Below are 17,114 nucleotides of genomic sequence, written 5' to 3'. Positions count from 1 at the left end.
CACCAATACGCAAAGACATGACATTCATTGCTTGTTGTGTCAAATATTCTATTCTGATAATAAATCCTTGAATCTGGTCACAGACAGCCACGGATCTCATCCAGAGCCACACTGTGGTCTGTTAGTATATAAACTGCTGTTGGGAAGCCACGATCCATCACTGGAAAAGAGCACTAGCAGACCACCAGCCTCTTTTTGGAGCGTGCATGAATGAATAAATAAATAAAAGTAGCACAGTGGATGTATCTAAATATAAAAAAGTAAAGTTCTGAAACGTATTCTGCATTAACACTACTCTGACAAAGTGACTTAAGAACCTGTAAAGGAGTAAATGTAACTCGTACTGCACCTCTGGTGTTAGTGGGGAATTGTCATTAAAGTGAGAACTGACACTCTTACAGCATCAGATGCACGCTGTGCTTAATGTCGCGTGATCAATCAAGACGCAGATGTTCATTTTCTCTGTGATCTTATTGTACGTGTTCCCATTTGGATGCAGAATGTTGCAGTGAATGTACAACTTCTATCTTTAAATATGTCACACATCAAGACCTGCTCAAAGAGCCGACTCTTTAAGTAATTATCAGTCAGGATTGGACACCGAGTTGCTGCTCTCTGTAAATGTAACAACGTAGCGTTTAAATATGTTAATAGAGAGCCACATTATTTCTCACTGTGTCTAACATCTTGTCTACAGCAGCTGAATCGTTACAGGAAGTCAGAACTTGAAATGTACAATCCAGTTTCCAGTAACAGATAAGAATGTAAAGCATGAGCGGTCCCGTCAGTGTCGACACAGTGCTGCCGCGCATTTTCAAGAGCAATCTGGAGAGAGTTTACAATTATTTGGTAAGTTTCCACTTTATAAAGACATATTTGCAGCTGTATGTGAGCCCCGGACCACATACAGGTATGTGAGGGGGGTGAGCCCCAGACCACATACAGGTATGTGAGCGGGTGAGCCCCGGACCACATACAGGTATGTGAGGGGGGTGAGCCCGGGACCACATACAGGTATGTGAGGGGGGTGAGCCCCGGACCACATACAGGTATGTGAGAGGGTGAGCCCCGGACCACATACAGGTATGTGAGGGGGGTGAGCCCCAGACCACATACAGGTATGTGAGAGGGTGAGCCCCAGACCACATACAGGTATGTGAGCGGGGTGAGCCCCAGACCACATACAGGTATGTGAGGGGGGTGAGCCCCAGACCACATACAGGTATGTGAGGGGGGTGAGCCCCAGACCACATACAGGTATGTGAGCGGGTGAGCCCCAGACCACATACAGGTATGTGAGCGGGTGAGCCCCAGACCACATACAGGTATGTGAGCGGGTGAGCCCCAGACCACATACAGGTATGTGAGGGGGGTGAGCCCCAGACCACATACAGGTATGTGAGAGGGTGAGCCCCAGACCACATACAGGTATGTGAGGGGGGTGAGCCCCAGACCACATACAGGTATGTGAGCGGGTGAGCCCCAGACCACATACAGGTATGTGAGCGGGTGAGCCCCAGACCACATACAGGTATGTGAGCGGGTGAGCCCCGGACCACATACAGGTATGTGAGAGGGTGAGCCCCAGACCACATACAGGTATGTGAGGGGGGTGAGCCCCAGACCACATACAGGTATGTGAGAGGGTGAGCCCCAGACCACATACAGGTATGTGAGGGGGGTGAGCCCGGGACCACATACAGGTATGTGAGGGGGGTGAGCCCGGGACCACATACAGGTATGTGAGAGGGTGAGCCCCAGACCACATACAGGTATGTGAGCGGGTGAGCCCCAGACCACATACAGGTATGTGAGCGGGTGAGCCCCAGACCACATACAGGTATGTGAGGGGGGTGAGCCCCAGACCACATACAGGTATGTGAGAGGGTGAGCCCCAGACCACATACAGGTATGTGAGCGGGTGAGCCCCAGACCACATACAGGTATGTGAGAGGGTGAGCCCCAGACCACATACAGGTATGTGAGCGGGTGAGCCCCAGACCACATACAGGTATGTGAGGGGGGTGAGCCCGGGACCACATACAGGTATGTGAGGGGGGTGAGCCCCAGACCACATACAGGTATGTGAGGGGGGTGAGCCCCAGACCACATACAGGTATGTGAGGGGGGTGAGCCCGGGACCACATACAGGTATGTGAGGGGGGTGAGCCCGGGACCACATACAGGTATGTGAGCGGGTGAGCCCGGGACCACATACAGGTATGTGAGAGGGTGAGCCCCAGACCACATAAAGGTATGTGAGCGGGTGAGCCCCAGACCACATACAGGTATGTGAGAGGGTGAGCCCCAGACCACATACAGGTATGTGAGGGGGGTGAGCCCCAGACCACATACAGGTATGTGAGGGGGGTGAGCCCCAGACCACATACAGGTATGTGAGAGGGTGAGCCCCAGACCACATACAGGTATGTGAGGGGGGTGAGCCCCAGACCACATACAGGTATGTGAGGGGGGTGAGCCCCAGACCATATACAGGTATGTGAGGAGGTGAGCCCCAGACCACATACAGGTATGTGAGAGGGTGAGCCCCAGACCACATAAAGGTATGTGAGCGGGTGAGCCCCAGACCACATACAGGTATGTGAGGGGGGTGAGCCCCAGACCACATACAGGTATGTGAGGGGGGTGAGCCCCAGACCACATACAGGTATGTGAGTGGGGTGAGCCCCAGACCACATACAGGTATGTGAGAGGGTGAGCCCCAGACCACATACAGGTATGTGAGCGGGTGAGCCCCAGACCACATACAGGTATGTGAGAGGGTGAGCCCGGGACCACATACAGGTATGTGAGAGGGTGAGCCCCAGACCACATACAGGTATGTGAGAGGGTGAGCCCCAGACCACATACAGGTATGTGAGGGGGGTGAGCCCCGGACCACATACAGGTATGTGAGTGGGGTGAGCCCGGGACCACATACAGGTATGTGAGTGGGGTGAGCCCCAGACCACATACAGGTATGTGAGGGGGGTGAGCCCCGGACCACATACAGGTATGTGAGGGGGGTGAGCCCGGGACCACATACAGGTATGTGAGGGGGGTGAGCCCCAGACCACATACAGGTATGTGAGAGGGGTGAGCCCCAGACCACATACAGGTATGTGAGAGGGTGAGCCCCAGACCACATACAGGTATGTGAGCGGGTGAGCCCCAGACCACATACAGGTATGTGAGCGGGTGAGCCCCAGACCACATACAGGTATGTGAGCGGGTGAGCCCCAGACCACATACAGGTATGTGAGGGGGGTGAGCCCCAGACCACATACAGGTATGTGAGGGGGTGAGCCCCAGACCACATACAGGTATGTGAGAGGGTGAGCCCCAGACCACATACAGGTATGTGAGGGGGGTGAGCCCCAGACCACATACAGGTATGTGAGCGGGTGAGCCCCAGACCACATACAGGTATGTGAGAGGGTGAGCCCCAGACCACATACAGGTATGTGAGAGGGTGAGCCCCAGACCACATACAGGTATGTGAGGGGGGTGAGCCCGGGACCACATACAGGTATGTGAGGGGGGTGAGCCCGGGACCACATACAGGTATGTGAGGGGGTGAGCCCCAGACCACATCTGTCACACATCTTCTGAGCAGCTCACTATTTGTTGGACCGGAGTTTATGTCCTTCTCAACTGTGACTAAAAAGCTTTGAACAAAATTAATGTAATAACGTGCGTTTGATCTTTGTCTTAGTTTTTAAATTTTTTTCTTTGATCTTTAGAGCGATGTTGGTTTCTTATGGTTACACCTGGATTGTGTGCTTGCTGCCGTGGCCTTGCTTAACACCCACTATCGCTTGTTTTTATTTCTATTACTTTTACTGTTATACATTCAACAAGTTTCTCAGACCATTGACCTGCAATAACGGATTGCTTTTTTTTATGCCACTTCGGAGCAGAGAATAAGTTGTCAACGCAGCATTGACCTTTTAAGTTGATGTCGCAAACTTGAATGATATGGCCGCTGCAGCGTCGGTGTGATTGTGTGTGAGTGTCCATTGCTCACGTCAGCAGCTGGGCGTTGTCGTGTTTCTTGCGAGACTTCAGCTTTTGTCTCCACTGGAGGAAGGACCACAGGGTGGCGTTGGGCTCCTCGGTGACGATACACTGATCCCTGTCGGTCCAAACCTCCAGGCCGATGAGAGGCACGCGGATGTTCAGAGCCCTGTAGAACTAAACACACAACGAAACCACGTTCCTACACACACAATCTTGTCATAAGCTCCCTTAACACAGTCTGGTCACCCCTGAGGCAATTTCCCCCCCAATCTCCCTTGAAGGGCCATTGAAGGACACTATTGAGTCTTCATACATCAGTAGACATTTGTGTACTTTTCAATCACTAATTATTTATTTGGAACGTCAACAAACCTCAGAGTTTATTAGTAATAGATGACATCAAGATATGCGCTGACTGTACAACAAATGTATTATCTTGTTGAATGGAGAACTGCAGTCTGCAGCAAGAGAACCCATCAGCCTTACCTTATCCACATAATTGGCAATTTCCATTATCCTCGTCTTGGTCTTTTCATAGTCCTTATTCTGCCGTTTGAACTGCAGGACAGGGAAGACGGGGAAGTATTAGTGCATGGATGAGGTCAGCGGTCAGAAAAATAAATAATATGAGAGACGGATCTTTCTGAAGTCCCCTACAGAGACTAATGTCCCATGAAAACATAACTATAACCCAACTGTTCCTGCTCTACCAATTCTACCCTGCGCCATTATCATAATTATAGCAATTACAGGAGGAGAGGACCAGACTCTTACTGGTCACCATGTGCTGTTACCATGGCATTAATGTAGAAGACAAAACCCTAACTGGGTTTTATGAAGACGTAGCGGCTCATCACTGCAGCTCAGTGTCTATTTAAAAGCTCTTGCACCTTTAGATTCCGCCATTAAGCAGAAAAATCCTTCCGCCTCGTCTCCACATGCTTCTGCCTCGCTGTGACTACCATCAGTTCTCTCTGTATGAAAGAGCTCCATTTAGTTGGATGAGATCATTGTTTATGATGTGGATCCGGTTTCCGTCCTGGTGCATCATTTGATGGCTGACTGACGTCAGGGGACACATGTGGCGCTCACGCTGATGGAGTTGATGCGGTCGGCGGAGAGGTGATGTCAGCTTACCAGTGTGTTATCAGCCACTATGTACAGCTCCATGTACTTGGTTGTCCCCCAGGCGTTCCTTTTAACCTGACAGTCAAGACAAAGGAACATGTGTATGCACAAGACAGCAGTGTGATTGGTTTGATTATACAACATACTATTCTACTCCATACTTTGACTTTTTACAAATGAATTGACGAAAATTGATAAATAAAACTGTCTCTGAGGTGTGTACCGTTTTCCACATAAAAAAAAGATTTCATTAATAAATAATTAATCTGGACTTCCAAGAAGGTAAGACAGGACTTTTGTATCTATTATAATCAAATAGTTTTCCTTAGATATAATATAATAATTTTATTTAAACCTTTTGGCATTTTTAAAACGCAATATATTATCTACTATTATCTTCCTGTTGTGATCCAATCACTTCTGTGAGAGTTATTCATGTATGATTATCATAGCTTATTTTTAGAAAACTCAATAAGGCAGCACTCAATGTACAGACACAAAGTACAGAACAGAACAAAATGTCAGTTTTCAAAATGGAATTTTGTCAATTTGATTGCTACCGTGGTCTTCATACCGCAGAGATTGTTTTGCAGCAACAAAACAAAACAATTCTGGGGGAAATACTGCATATATAAGTTGTGTAATATAGAACCGTGGGCAGGAAGTGGGGTCAGTATAACGTGTTATGAAACAGGTTCAAAGTCTGACAGTGGTACATAAAGAGTGAAAAGCCCAGTAGCCTCCCAGCCACCTATGTGGTTGTGTTTACAAAGCTTTACGAATCCTTATATGCCACCATCATTGAGTTTCCATCCTCCTAATACTTGATTACAGTAATTAGGGGAAGGCTGTGCTGTAATTAAAACCCATTGATTTACGTGGAGACTGCTGCCTCGGCTCGCTCTGGACTCAACACCAATATTGCGGATTGGCGGGAATCAGTGGCACATATCCGCACTAACACATTCACACGTCGCATTGTTTGTTTGAGAGGCAAATGGAGGCGGACGCCTTGGGACTCGGTCTGAGGCCTGCTGGTGGCTGCATCTCTGCGTAACAACCCAGGATTAATGGGTGGCAGTGGAGAGAAGTGGAAGAGCCAAGGGGTCTGGTGCAGGAGGGAGGAAGATAGAGGACTACGGGATGATGCCCTGGTGGAGGGCTGAGAGGGCGTTAGAGAACGATGGTGATGATTAACAGTTTGAAGTGATTGAGAATGTAAACTGGAAAATGATCAATCTGGGAAGAAATATGAGAAGGAAAACCAAAGAATGACTCCCAGCAGTGGAGACAGATGAAGCCAGAAGGGCCCACTGAAGAACCTTTTTATCATCTGTGACTGCAGTTGACCAAATTAGACTTGTGCTACGTTCTTCTTCTCTATAAAAGCACAGGAAATTGACTCATAGCCATGGCCTAAGCAGACCTGAATTGTGGAGTCAAAGCCATAATTATCCATTTCCAGGTGCAGCAAGAGCCATTTTGCCCCCTGAAATAGCACAGCGACCTATTCAGTAGTGTGTTTGCATAGGACAAAGACCAATTAACCTGCAGAGCCAAATGTTCTCTTGTGCTTGGGGATTTTTGGGTAATAAACCAAACCAAACATTGTGACTCAGTCCATCGCATAAGAGGAAGTGAATGAATCACAACAGTTGTTGTGTTGTGTCTTTTCTACATACAACACTCAAAAGCTGTGATGACTTGTGAAGATCCCAGACACACTGAGCATTGGGCTGTTTGGAGTAGTTCAACATTCAAAAGAACACAATAAACATTGTATATAGTACTCACTGTTGTGCGCATGCGTCCTTTACAGGAAATGCTTTGTATGGCAAAAGTTGAGAAAAAATGGTTGTGCTTGGATTTCCATGAGCCCATGAATGGATGCAAGACACTTGGATAATGCTGCAGAGGAATTCCAGGAAGGGTTTTCAGATGTTTTATAACCCTTTTGCTGTCTTTTCATCCTCTGTTGAAGTCTGTTTCCATTGATATGCTTTCAGGCTTTGAGTACTAAATACAATTGAGCTTTTTACCTTTAAGCTATGTATCTGATCATGGCATTAAGCTCTATATGTTCTGTTTCAGTCAGACAGCTCAAATGGCACTGTGTAATTGACATGTGAATATGTGACTGGGAGTGTTTGGAGACGAGTCTCTGATCTCGTCATTCATTGCCAAGAACTCCCTTCTTCATACCACTTCACAGGAAAATGGATTTAGAGCGTACAGATAGATGTTGTTGAAGAGGCCTTCATATTGCAAAGTGTTAGCCCTGTGAATGTAGCATTGATTTGAGGTATCTACTGTACTTGAACTGGTCCAAGTAAAGTTCTGGAGTTGTGCTATTTAGTTGGTCTAAAGCCAGGCTGAATTATTATTATTTTTTTCAGAAGTTACAGAATCTTTTTCAGACAAATTAAATGTTTAATTCCTCTGCCACAAAATGTATTCTTATTCAATTCAATAGGCTCAAGGGCTTTACAGAGACAGCCTTACTTGGTCTGGTATAGATATATAGATAGATAGATAGATACATAGATACATAGATAGATAGCTATATAGATACATAGATAGATAGATAGATATATAGATACATAGATAGATAGATATGTAGGTAGATAGATAGATATATAGATACATAGATACATAGATAGATAGATATATAGATACATAGATAGATAGATACTTAGGTAGATAGATATATAGATATATAGATACATAGATAGATAGATAGATATATAGATACATAGGTAGATAGATAGATAGATATATAGATACATAGATAGATAGATAGATAGATATATAGATACATAGGTAGGTAGATAGATAGATATATAGATATATAGAGACATAGATACATAGATAGATAGATATATAGATACATAGGTAGATAGATAGATATAGAGATATATAGATATGTAGGTAGATAGATAGATAGATTTATAGATACGTAGATATTAGCTAGATAGGTAGATATATAGATAGATAGATAGATATATAGATACATAGGTAGATAGATAGATATATAGATACATAGGTAGATAGATAGATATATAGATACATAGGTAGATAGATAGATAGATATATAGATACATAGGTAGATATATAGATAGATAGATAGATACATAGATACATAGGTAGGTAGATAGATAGATAGATAGATATATAGAGACATAGATACATAGATAGATAGATATATAGATACATAGGTAGATAGATAGATATAGAGATATATAGATATGTAGGTAGATAGATAGATAGATTTATAGATACGTAGATATTAGCTAGATAGGTAGATGTATAGATATATAGATAGATAGATAGATATATAGATACATAGGTAGATAGATAGATATATAGATACATAGGTAGATAGATAGATATATAGATGCATAGGTAGATAGATAGATATATAGATACATAGGTAGATATATAGATAGATAGATAGATAGATAGATACATAGATAGATAGATAGATACGTAGATAGATAGATAGATAGATAGATACGTAGATAGATAGATAGATATATAGAGACATAGATACATAGATAGATATATATATAGATACATAGGTAGATAGATAGATATAGAGATATATAGATATGTAGGTAGATAGATAGATATATAGATATGTAGGTAGATAGATAGATAGATACGTAGATATTAGCTAGATAGGTAGATATAGATATATAGATAGATAGATACATAGGTAGATAGATAGATAGATACGTAGATATATATATATATATATATATATATATATATATATATATATATATAGATACATAGATAGATAGATAGATACGTAGGTAGATTGATAGATAGATACGCAGGTAGATATATAGATATATAGATACATAGGTAGATATATAGATAGATAGATAGATACGCAGGTAGATAGATAGATAGATATATAGATACATAGGTAGATATATAGATAGATGGATAGATACGTAGATAGATAGATAGATAGATAGATACGTAGATAGATAGATAGATAGATGGATACGTAGATAGATAGATAGATAGATACGTAAATAGATAGATAGATAGATAGATAGATAGATACGTAGATAGATAGATAGATACGTAGATAGATAGATAGATAGATAGGTAGATAGATACGTAGATAGATAGATAGATAGATAGGTAGATACATAGATAGATAGATAGATAGATACATAGATAGATACTGCTTTGTTTTAGCTGAAACCATAATCCTCCAATAGGTTTCTATTTTGAAAATATATATTTTACAACAAAAAAAAGAAGGTATTTTTTATGACAGAAATTTAAATGACAGAATAGGATAAAGTTAAAGAGAACACACAAGGCATGAGTTAGTGCTATGGGATGCTGATTTTAACATTATTCTTGTCCTGTCAGGGTTCTGTCAAATGTATGTGGAGGTCTGGGCTTTGGTGTACTGGATACATCTTTAATTGGCGTTAGAGATGCGTTGAATGTCATAAAATTACTAGAAAAGGGTGTTGATGATTTGGATTGTTTGCTGCAGAGAGTAGTTGAATCAAGGTAAGTAGTTTATCCCTTAAATTGTGACATTTTCTGATAGGAATTTGAACAGACGTTTTCTAATAAGATTAGCTCTCTTCCCTGGGCCCTGTGTGCTCGTGTGACATCATCATACAGTGACATAACTGATCAGTACCCATCAGAACTGTCACACACTCAAAGGTTGTTATTAGAGCTGATGCCTTGAGACTTGACTAAAGGCATCAGGTGTCTGGTGTGACAATCGTGTGATTGAAACATCCTTATCAAATCAACCCTGGTTCACCAAGGAAGTCGCCTTGAGTGGAATATGGATTTCCATTGCATCTAAATGACATCAAAACCATTGAGAAAAGATTGTTACAAGGCTTCAAGAGACTATTTATTTGTGCTGTAGTATTGCAGTAGTAATCTTTTTTCAGTTGTTTTTGAGACAAAAATCCACGTCTTTGTACCGAGATGAAATTGTTATTGATCTTCTCTTCTGTGTTAGGGCAAGTAAGCAAACGCATGCATTTCCTAGTTTGTTGACTGTTCCTTTAAAGTGAGTTCTGAAGAGAAAGGGATAGTATTGTCCCACTGTAATACTTCTCTAATCAGGAAAACCACCTAATAATTGTGCTAGAAATGTGCGAGACTCACCCTTGAATGAAATTGTCTGAGCAGGTTGGAGATGTGGTTGGACTGTGTGGTGTGATGGCCGTGCCCACAGTGTCCACCTTTAATTGGCAGTTCCTCTGCGCTCCTCAGTGAATGGTGGAGAGGATCAACACCACTGATTGGCTCCAGGTAGTAGGTGTCACTGGAATTCAAGGATATCAGGCCCCTGTGCGAAGGAAAAAAGACAGGAAGGATGAAAATAGACAGGGCTGGGTATCGTTAAAAAACAAGTTACGATGCCAGTACACATACCAGTGCCCTTAAAGTGACGATACCAATAGACTACCCATCATGGGAATGGTTCCCCACGGGCTGATCACCCTATACAGCCCTCATACAGTGCTTATCGCTAATAACGACGTCCAAGGTGGCGGGATGGAAGCCTAATATGCGATCTCTAAGAGCCCCATGGAAACAACTGTCCTCTAAAGAGTTCTCACTTGCATACATCCATGTGTCACATGACACTGACATCATGCCACCTGTTCTGTATTTATTTGGTTACCCGCTGTAGCTTTTCTCTCCCCCTTCAGGCACTTTCAAACTGCTTCAAATGTGTTTTCTTCTCAAAGACTACAACAGAATGAGGACACATTGCAGGGTAAAGCAGGGAACTACCACCTCATGTCTCAGGGAAGATTACAACTCATCATTCTTCCGCTGGACTCCCACTCCCTGAGCCCTTCCATGGATGTGGACCGGGGAGTGTGTGCTGTGTCTCTAGTGTCGCAGACAGCACAGTAGGTTTGAGACAAAGATGTTGTTTTGTGTGGGATGGCTGTCCTAAACTATGAGCCAATCATTAGGTCTCGTTCCACTCTATGATGCCAGATTGTTGCCCCACCTTTGAATGTGAACAATTGTAAGAGGTATAAATACTTTTGCCTATACTTTGTAAAAACTAGTTAAATTCATGCATACCTTATTCCTAATAAGCATGGCTACTTCAGCTGTCTCCATCGGTAGGATCCATCATATCAGTCCTCAGAGTATCCCGCATTGCCTCGCTAGACACCATGTTTGTTGACAAGTCTGCCAGCTCCACCTACCCAATTTACATACTGAGCTCAAGATTGAGACAACTGCTTCTTGTACGTCAACAGGCATTTAACACGGGCCAAACATGTGTATACGAATGGCTAGATGACAGTAGAATTTTAGTCATTTAAAAAAAATATTGACAGGGCAACACGTACAAGATAATATTTATGGAAGGATATTTTTTCACTCCAATTCTTTTTTTTGTTCTTACTTTTTATGTGGGGGAAATCCTGCTGGGAACTACAGTTCCAATGATGCAGTCGGGGATATAAACAGGAAATATAATGTTGCAATTGAGTCTACAAATTGATAGATGTGCGGACACAAGCTGTTCATATTCACTGTTATACACTGTACTTGTACTACAAAAAGTGTGTACTATATTTAGTATATATAACCCTGGCTATCGTGAGTCAGGACTGGCCCGGCTGCCTCCAAGACAGCCTTCACACCCAATCAGTGCATTGCAGCAAAAACGCCAGTTTCCATCCATTTGAATGTAACCCTAACCTTTGGAGAAACGCAACCTGACGTAACCATGCGGTGGCCCATCAATGATCAAATGTGCCACTCAAATGTGTGTCACTCAAATGGTCCAATTAAGTGACACAGAACAACCACAGCCAAAGATAAGTTTTTACACGTTCACCTTTCACAAAGTTGTGGGTGCAGTTTGGGCCGTGTGACACCTCCCACTCTGTCAGTCGGCAACAGAAAAGCTGTCATGATGAACAGCGCATCCTAAAGACTTGTTTTCCGAGGCAACGCAGAGCAGTAAACAGCCAAGTTCAAGCAAAGAGAGGTCCAATTCTGCAACAATGACCAAACTATGTGTGTCAGTGTGTATGAGAGACTGAGAGGATCCATCTCGTCCTCAGACACAGGCTTGTACTTCTATTCTTATGAAGATCGTCTACTGACTCCACCCCCTCACTAAACCCTCATCCATCCCACTGACCTCTGATAGGTGACTCTTCACTTCTAACCCATAACCTTCTACCCGACTCACTGAAGATAACTATCCTGACATCTGAAGGTTCCCTTAACGTTAACCCTGCAAAAACTCCCCCTAAAAGTGCCCTGACCTTAAAAGGAATAAAAGGAAGGAGTATTACTGTGAGTTCCATCTTTCATTGAACGAACAACACACAACCTTTATCCCAACAGCTGCAGTTACTTTTCAAAGCACTCAAATATACTTTTCCTTTGTCCATTTGTGTGAAAAAGGATTTAAAGGGTAACTTTGGTCTTTTTTAACCTGTAACCTATTTTGTCCATGTTTTTGTGTCAAAGTGACTTATGGGGAAAAACTATTTTTGAAATTGCTCCAGTATTGAGCAGCAGCGCTGCAGTCAGCAGCCACAGAAACGGGTTGCAATGTAATTGCTCGGGGCAATTCCTCACCGTCAATGTGTGTCCACTAAAATTGCTTGTTTTTGCCACTGACGGGCTCAGGTTGAAATTGTAAGTGTTTGACACATAAATAGAACGGGAGCAGAACGGACATTGAACTGTTTGGTAGTTATCATAGTGACAACATATGTCAGTGGGACCTTAAAGTGTCGTCTCTGCTCTTTTTATTGATTTAATAAATCCTTCAGTTGACCACTCTCTGCTTTTACACTTACTTTGTTCTCTGCGTTCTGACCATGATCATTGACCTATTTCTTAGGTTGCAGTCCCTTTTTCTTCCCATTACAAAGAGAGTTCCCTGGTTCTGTCCTTGGACCGGTCTATTCACTATTTATATACGAATATTACCTCTTCATTGTATTATAACGTCCTCTATTCCTGTGCAGATTATATTCATGTCCCCTCTCAAAATCTACAAAAACAGCTTTATATTTAGTTTTTATTATAATAAAGTATTCTTATTTTTTTTCTTTGTTATAGTGATGTATTCTTCTTTTATTAATATTGTATTTGAGTAGTGTCTACACATGTGAACCTTGGCACCACTGACAATGAGCACTCTTTCTCAAAGTGTTTCATCTGATGACTTCCCGTTACCTTTGGATTACCTCAATACCTGAAGGAGAACAACAGTACAGTGATCTTTCTCTGTGCATTAGAGGTTTGTATGAAACATATTTCACCTTGTCGTGAACTTCCTGTCAGAGTTGCTGTTTATTTCAGAGAAGAGAAGCAAAACCCGTGAACGTGCTCATTCACACTGCTATGGGCACAGCAGAGCTTGGGGCCATGCTTCTTGAGAAAATACTGTTTTTTTCTTAAGTAAATATGTGTCCAAGGATGCTTATCAATCTATTCTAAAACCATGTAATTCATATACAAAACATACAAAACAGAGAACGAAAACACTGAACTTGATAAGGACACGGGTCAACGCTGAAACCTGAACCAAATCTCCCTGTAAAATCAAGAATCACATTTAAAATTCTTCTCCTCACCTACAAAGCCTTGATTGGTGATGCACCATCATATCTTAAGGAGCTTGTAGTACCATATTGCCCCACTAGAGAGCTGCGCTCACTAAATGTGGGGCTACTCGTGGTTCCTAGAGTCCTAAAAAGTAGGATGGGAGCAAGAGCCTTCAGTTATCAAGCTCCTCTTTTATGGAACCAGCTTCCACTTTCAGTCCGGGAGGCAGACACAATCACCTCATTTAAGAATAGACTTAAGACTTTCCTCTTTAATAGTGCTTATAGTTAGGGCTGAATCAGGTTTGCCCTGGTCCAGCCCCTTGATATGCTGCTATAGGCTTATAGGCTGCTGGGGGATGTTTTAGGATACACTGAGCACCTATCTCCTCTTCTCTCTCTCCTTATGGATGAATTTACATCTCTCCATTGCACCTTATTAACTCTGCTTCCTCCCCGGAGTCGTTGTGACTTCACGTCTCAGAGGGTCCATTGGACCTGGAGGTGTCTGATGCTGGTGAGCCGGCCTCCCATTGGCCCTGCTGATGCCCCGCCCCCCCTCCTCTCTACCTCCTTCTGTTTCATGGATTGGAGTTCCATTCATACATTGTCATATTCATGTAATGTGTTTATGTAACTCTGTAACTCTGTTCATTCTGAACACATGACATCTATTCATCTGTCCATCCGGGGAGAGGGATCCTCCTCTGTTGCTCTCCTGAAGGTTTCTTCCCTTTTTTCCCTGTCAAAGGTTATTTTTGGGGAGTTGTTCCTGATCCGATGTGAGGTCAAAGGTCAGGGATGTCGTATGTGTACAGATTGTAAAGCCCTCCGAGGCAAATTTGTAATTTGTGATATTGGGCTATACAAAATAAACTGAATTGAAAATCGCAATCATGAGATTTTTCTTTTGCATAATCATCAGTTCCTTGTGAGTTCTGCAGGGTCGTGCAGTAGTTTAGCCATTCAAAAGAAAAGCCTCAAATCCACGGAGAAAATAAGCATATTTTATACAGCACTGCAGCTGGAGCACAATAAATAGTGTCATCAAGGTACCTTTTTACTCTTTTATCCCTATGAACACATTTGATGCATATACCAGGAATAAAATCAACACACATTGTCATTTTCACAACTCCTCGTTAAAATCCAGGACGGTGTTTGTGCTGTAATCATGATCTCATAATGAGCGCGATGGGGACGGACGGCGGAGTCACGCTGTTGTTTTGAGGGAAGACGTCGTTGATCTATAGTTTATGACGGCACTGTTGCCGAGCAAAAGGACATTCATAAAGATGTGGAGATTGAACACATGATTTGGGAAGAACACATCACTCTTTCCCCCGCTGAATCTCTTTCATCTTCCTGCAGATTTGACTTGTTTCCTTGCACATTATTACTATTATTCTGCTTTTACATTCATCGCCTCAAAATCACTCCGTGTTGAGTCTCAGAAGAACACCCAGAGGGAGAGGTGAGACGAAAGAGATGTTCAGTGTGAGAGGGGCAACATGGCGTCGTCATTCCTGGTTGCATGCAGAGTTGCGGATGTAGGATTTAGAGCTTATTATACTGTTGACATGATTGCTTTCTACCAAATAATCGTGATATACAGCCTCTTTTGATATAAATATCAGCATATTAACAACATCAATATGAAGCTACTGTTTCAAATTTCTAATTGATGAACGATTCCCTAAAATCAGCAGAGGGACGCGAGTAGAGGACGAGTTCTATTTACGACCACGGAAAGCAAGCAGGCTAAGACACCGTGTCTGTCTGTCTATCTGCTAATATGCAGTGGGAATGGTGCATTGTGGGTAATGCAGGCGTCAGGTTTTGAAGAGAAAGAAAAATGCATGGATTTAAAAAAAAGATGACGTCTCTGCTGCATCACTTTTTTTTAAATAAAAGGAACTATCCATTAGGAGTCTGACAATGTTACAGGAGAGTGGTGCTAAGTGGAGAACTCTCTCTCTGTTCACTTTTAACTGAAACATTTCATTTTGGGGGGAACTCAGTTTAAAACGACTCTCTTTTTTAAACTATTTGGGATAAACATTTATTCGATCAAATGTAACACTTTATTTGGAGCTCTCCCAGGAGAGGCCTATTAAAATGCACACTGTATCACCATCATATCTTAAGGAGCTTGTAGTACCATATTGCCCCACTAGAGAGCTGCGCTCACTAAATGCGGGGCTACTTGTGGTTCCTAGAGTCCTAAAAAGTAGGATGGGAGCAAGAGCCTTCAGTTATCAAGCTCCTCTTTTATGGAACCAGCTTCCACTTTCAGTCCGGGAGGCAGACACAGTCACCTCATTTAAGAATAGACTTAAGACTTTCCTCTTTAATAGTGCTTATAGTTAGGGCTGAATCAGGTTTGCCCTGGTCCAGCCCCTTGATATGCTGCTATAGGCTTATAGGCTGCTGGGGGATGTTTTAGGATACACTGAGCACCTATCTCCTCTTCTCTCTCTCCTTATGGATGAATTTACATCTCTCCATTGCACCTTATTAACTCCGCTTCCTCCCCGGAGTCGTTGTGACTTCACGTCTCATAGGGTCCATTGGACCTGGAGGTGTCTGATGCTGGTGAACCGGCCTCCCGCGTTGGCCCTGCTGATGCCCCGCCCCCCCCTTCTCTACCTCCTTCTGTTTCATGGATTGGAGTTCCATTCATACATTGTCATATTCATGTAATGTGTTTATGTAACTCTGTTCATTCTGTACACATGACATCTATTGCTTCTGTCCATCCGGGGAGAGGGATCCTCCTCTGTTGCTCTCCTGAAGGTTTCTTCCCTTTTTTCCCTGTCAAAGGTTATTTTTGGGGAGTTGTTCCTGATCCGATGTGAGATCAAAGGTCAGGGATGTCGTATGTGTACAGATTGTAAAGCCCTCTGAGGGGAATTTGTAATTTGTGATATTGGGCTATACAAAATAAACTGAATTGAATTGAATTGAAATTGTATGAATACCAAATAAGGCAATGCATGGAACCTCAGTTCTTTTTAATTCAATCTGAATTGTTGTGGACAGAAAACTGGTGCAGTTTTTGTATAACTCAGTCCAGTTCAGCTCCATATGGAGAGCAGTTTGCATCGCTGTCTGCCACAATGTCCTTTTACAGGCAACCACTAGGGGCACCAAAGTCTAAAGCTTTCTCATTTTCAAATCCTAGACAGTGTCTTTAAAGAGTAACTTAATCAGGCTGTAGAAGAGTTTCACTGCCCTCTGATGGGTAACCACACCCAACAGTGATGTCACAGTCTACTGGAGCACCCTGCAATACACGTCTGTGCTACTCCGGCACGGGGAGGAATCAAACCTCGAGAAGATGGAACATTTTCACTATCTGAAGAA

General features: G+C 42.8%; 1 protein-coding gene across 1 annotated transcript in view; it reads right to left on the bottom strand.

Annotated features, from left to right (window-relative positions):
• The window catches only part of adam19a (ADAM metallopeptidase domain 19a), a 174,294-nt gene that overhangs the window by 30,194 nt on the left and 126,986 nt on the right, over window positions 1-17,114 (bottom strand). The window contains exons 6-9 of the mRNA XM_034557064.1: window positions 10,309-10,492; window positions 5,158-5,223; window positions 4,507-4,578; window positions 4,028-4,194 (exon numbers count right to left, since the gene is read on the bottom strand). Of these exons, the coding sequence (XP_034412955.1) occupies window positions 4,028-4,194; window positions 4,507-4,578; window positions 5,158-5,223; window positions 10,309-10,492 (489 nt within the window). The remainder of the gene's footprint in view (window positions 1-4,027; window positions 4,195-4,506; window positions 4,579-5,157; window positions 5,224-10,308; window positions 10,493-17,114) is intronic.

The sequence above is a fragment of the Cyclopterus lumpus genome, chromosome 18 (assembly GCF_009769545.1).
Source record: "Cyclopterus lumpus isolate fCycLum1 chromosome 18, fCycLum1.pri, whole genome shotgun sequence".
Lineage (NCBI taxonomy): Eukaryota > Metazoa > Chordata > Actinopteri > Perciformes > Cyclopteridae > Cyclopterus > Cyclopterus lumpus.
Note: the sequence above shows the minus strand (reverse complement) of the source record. Positions and strands in the feature narration are given on the sequence as shown.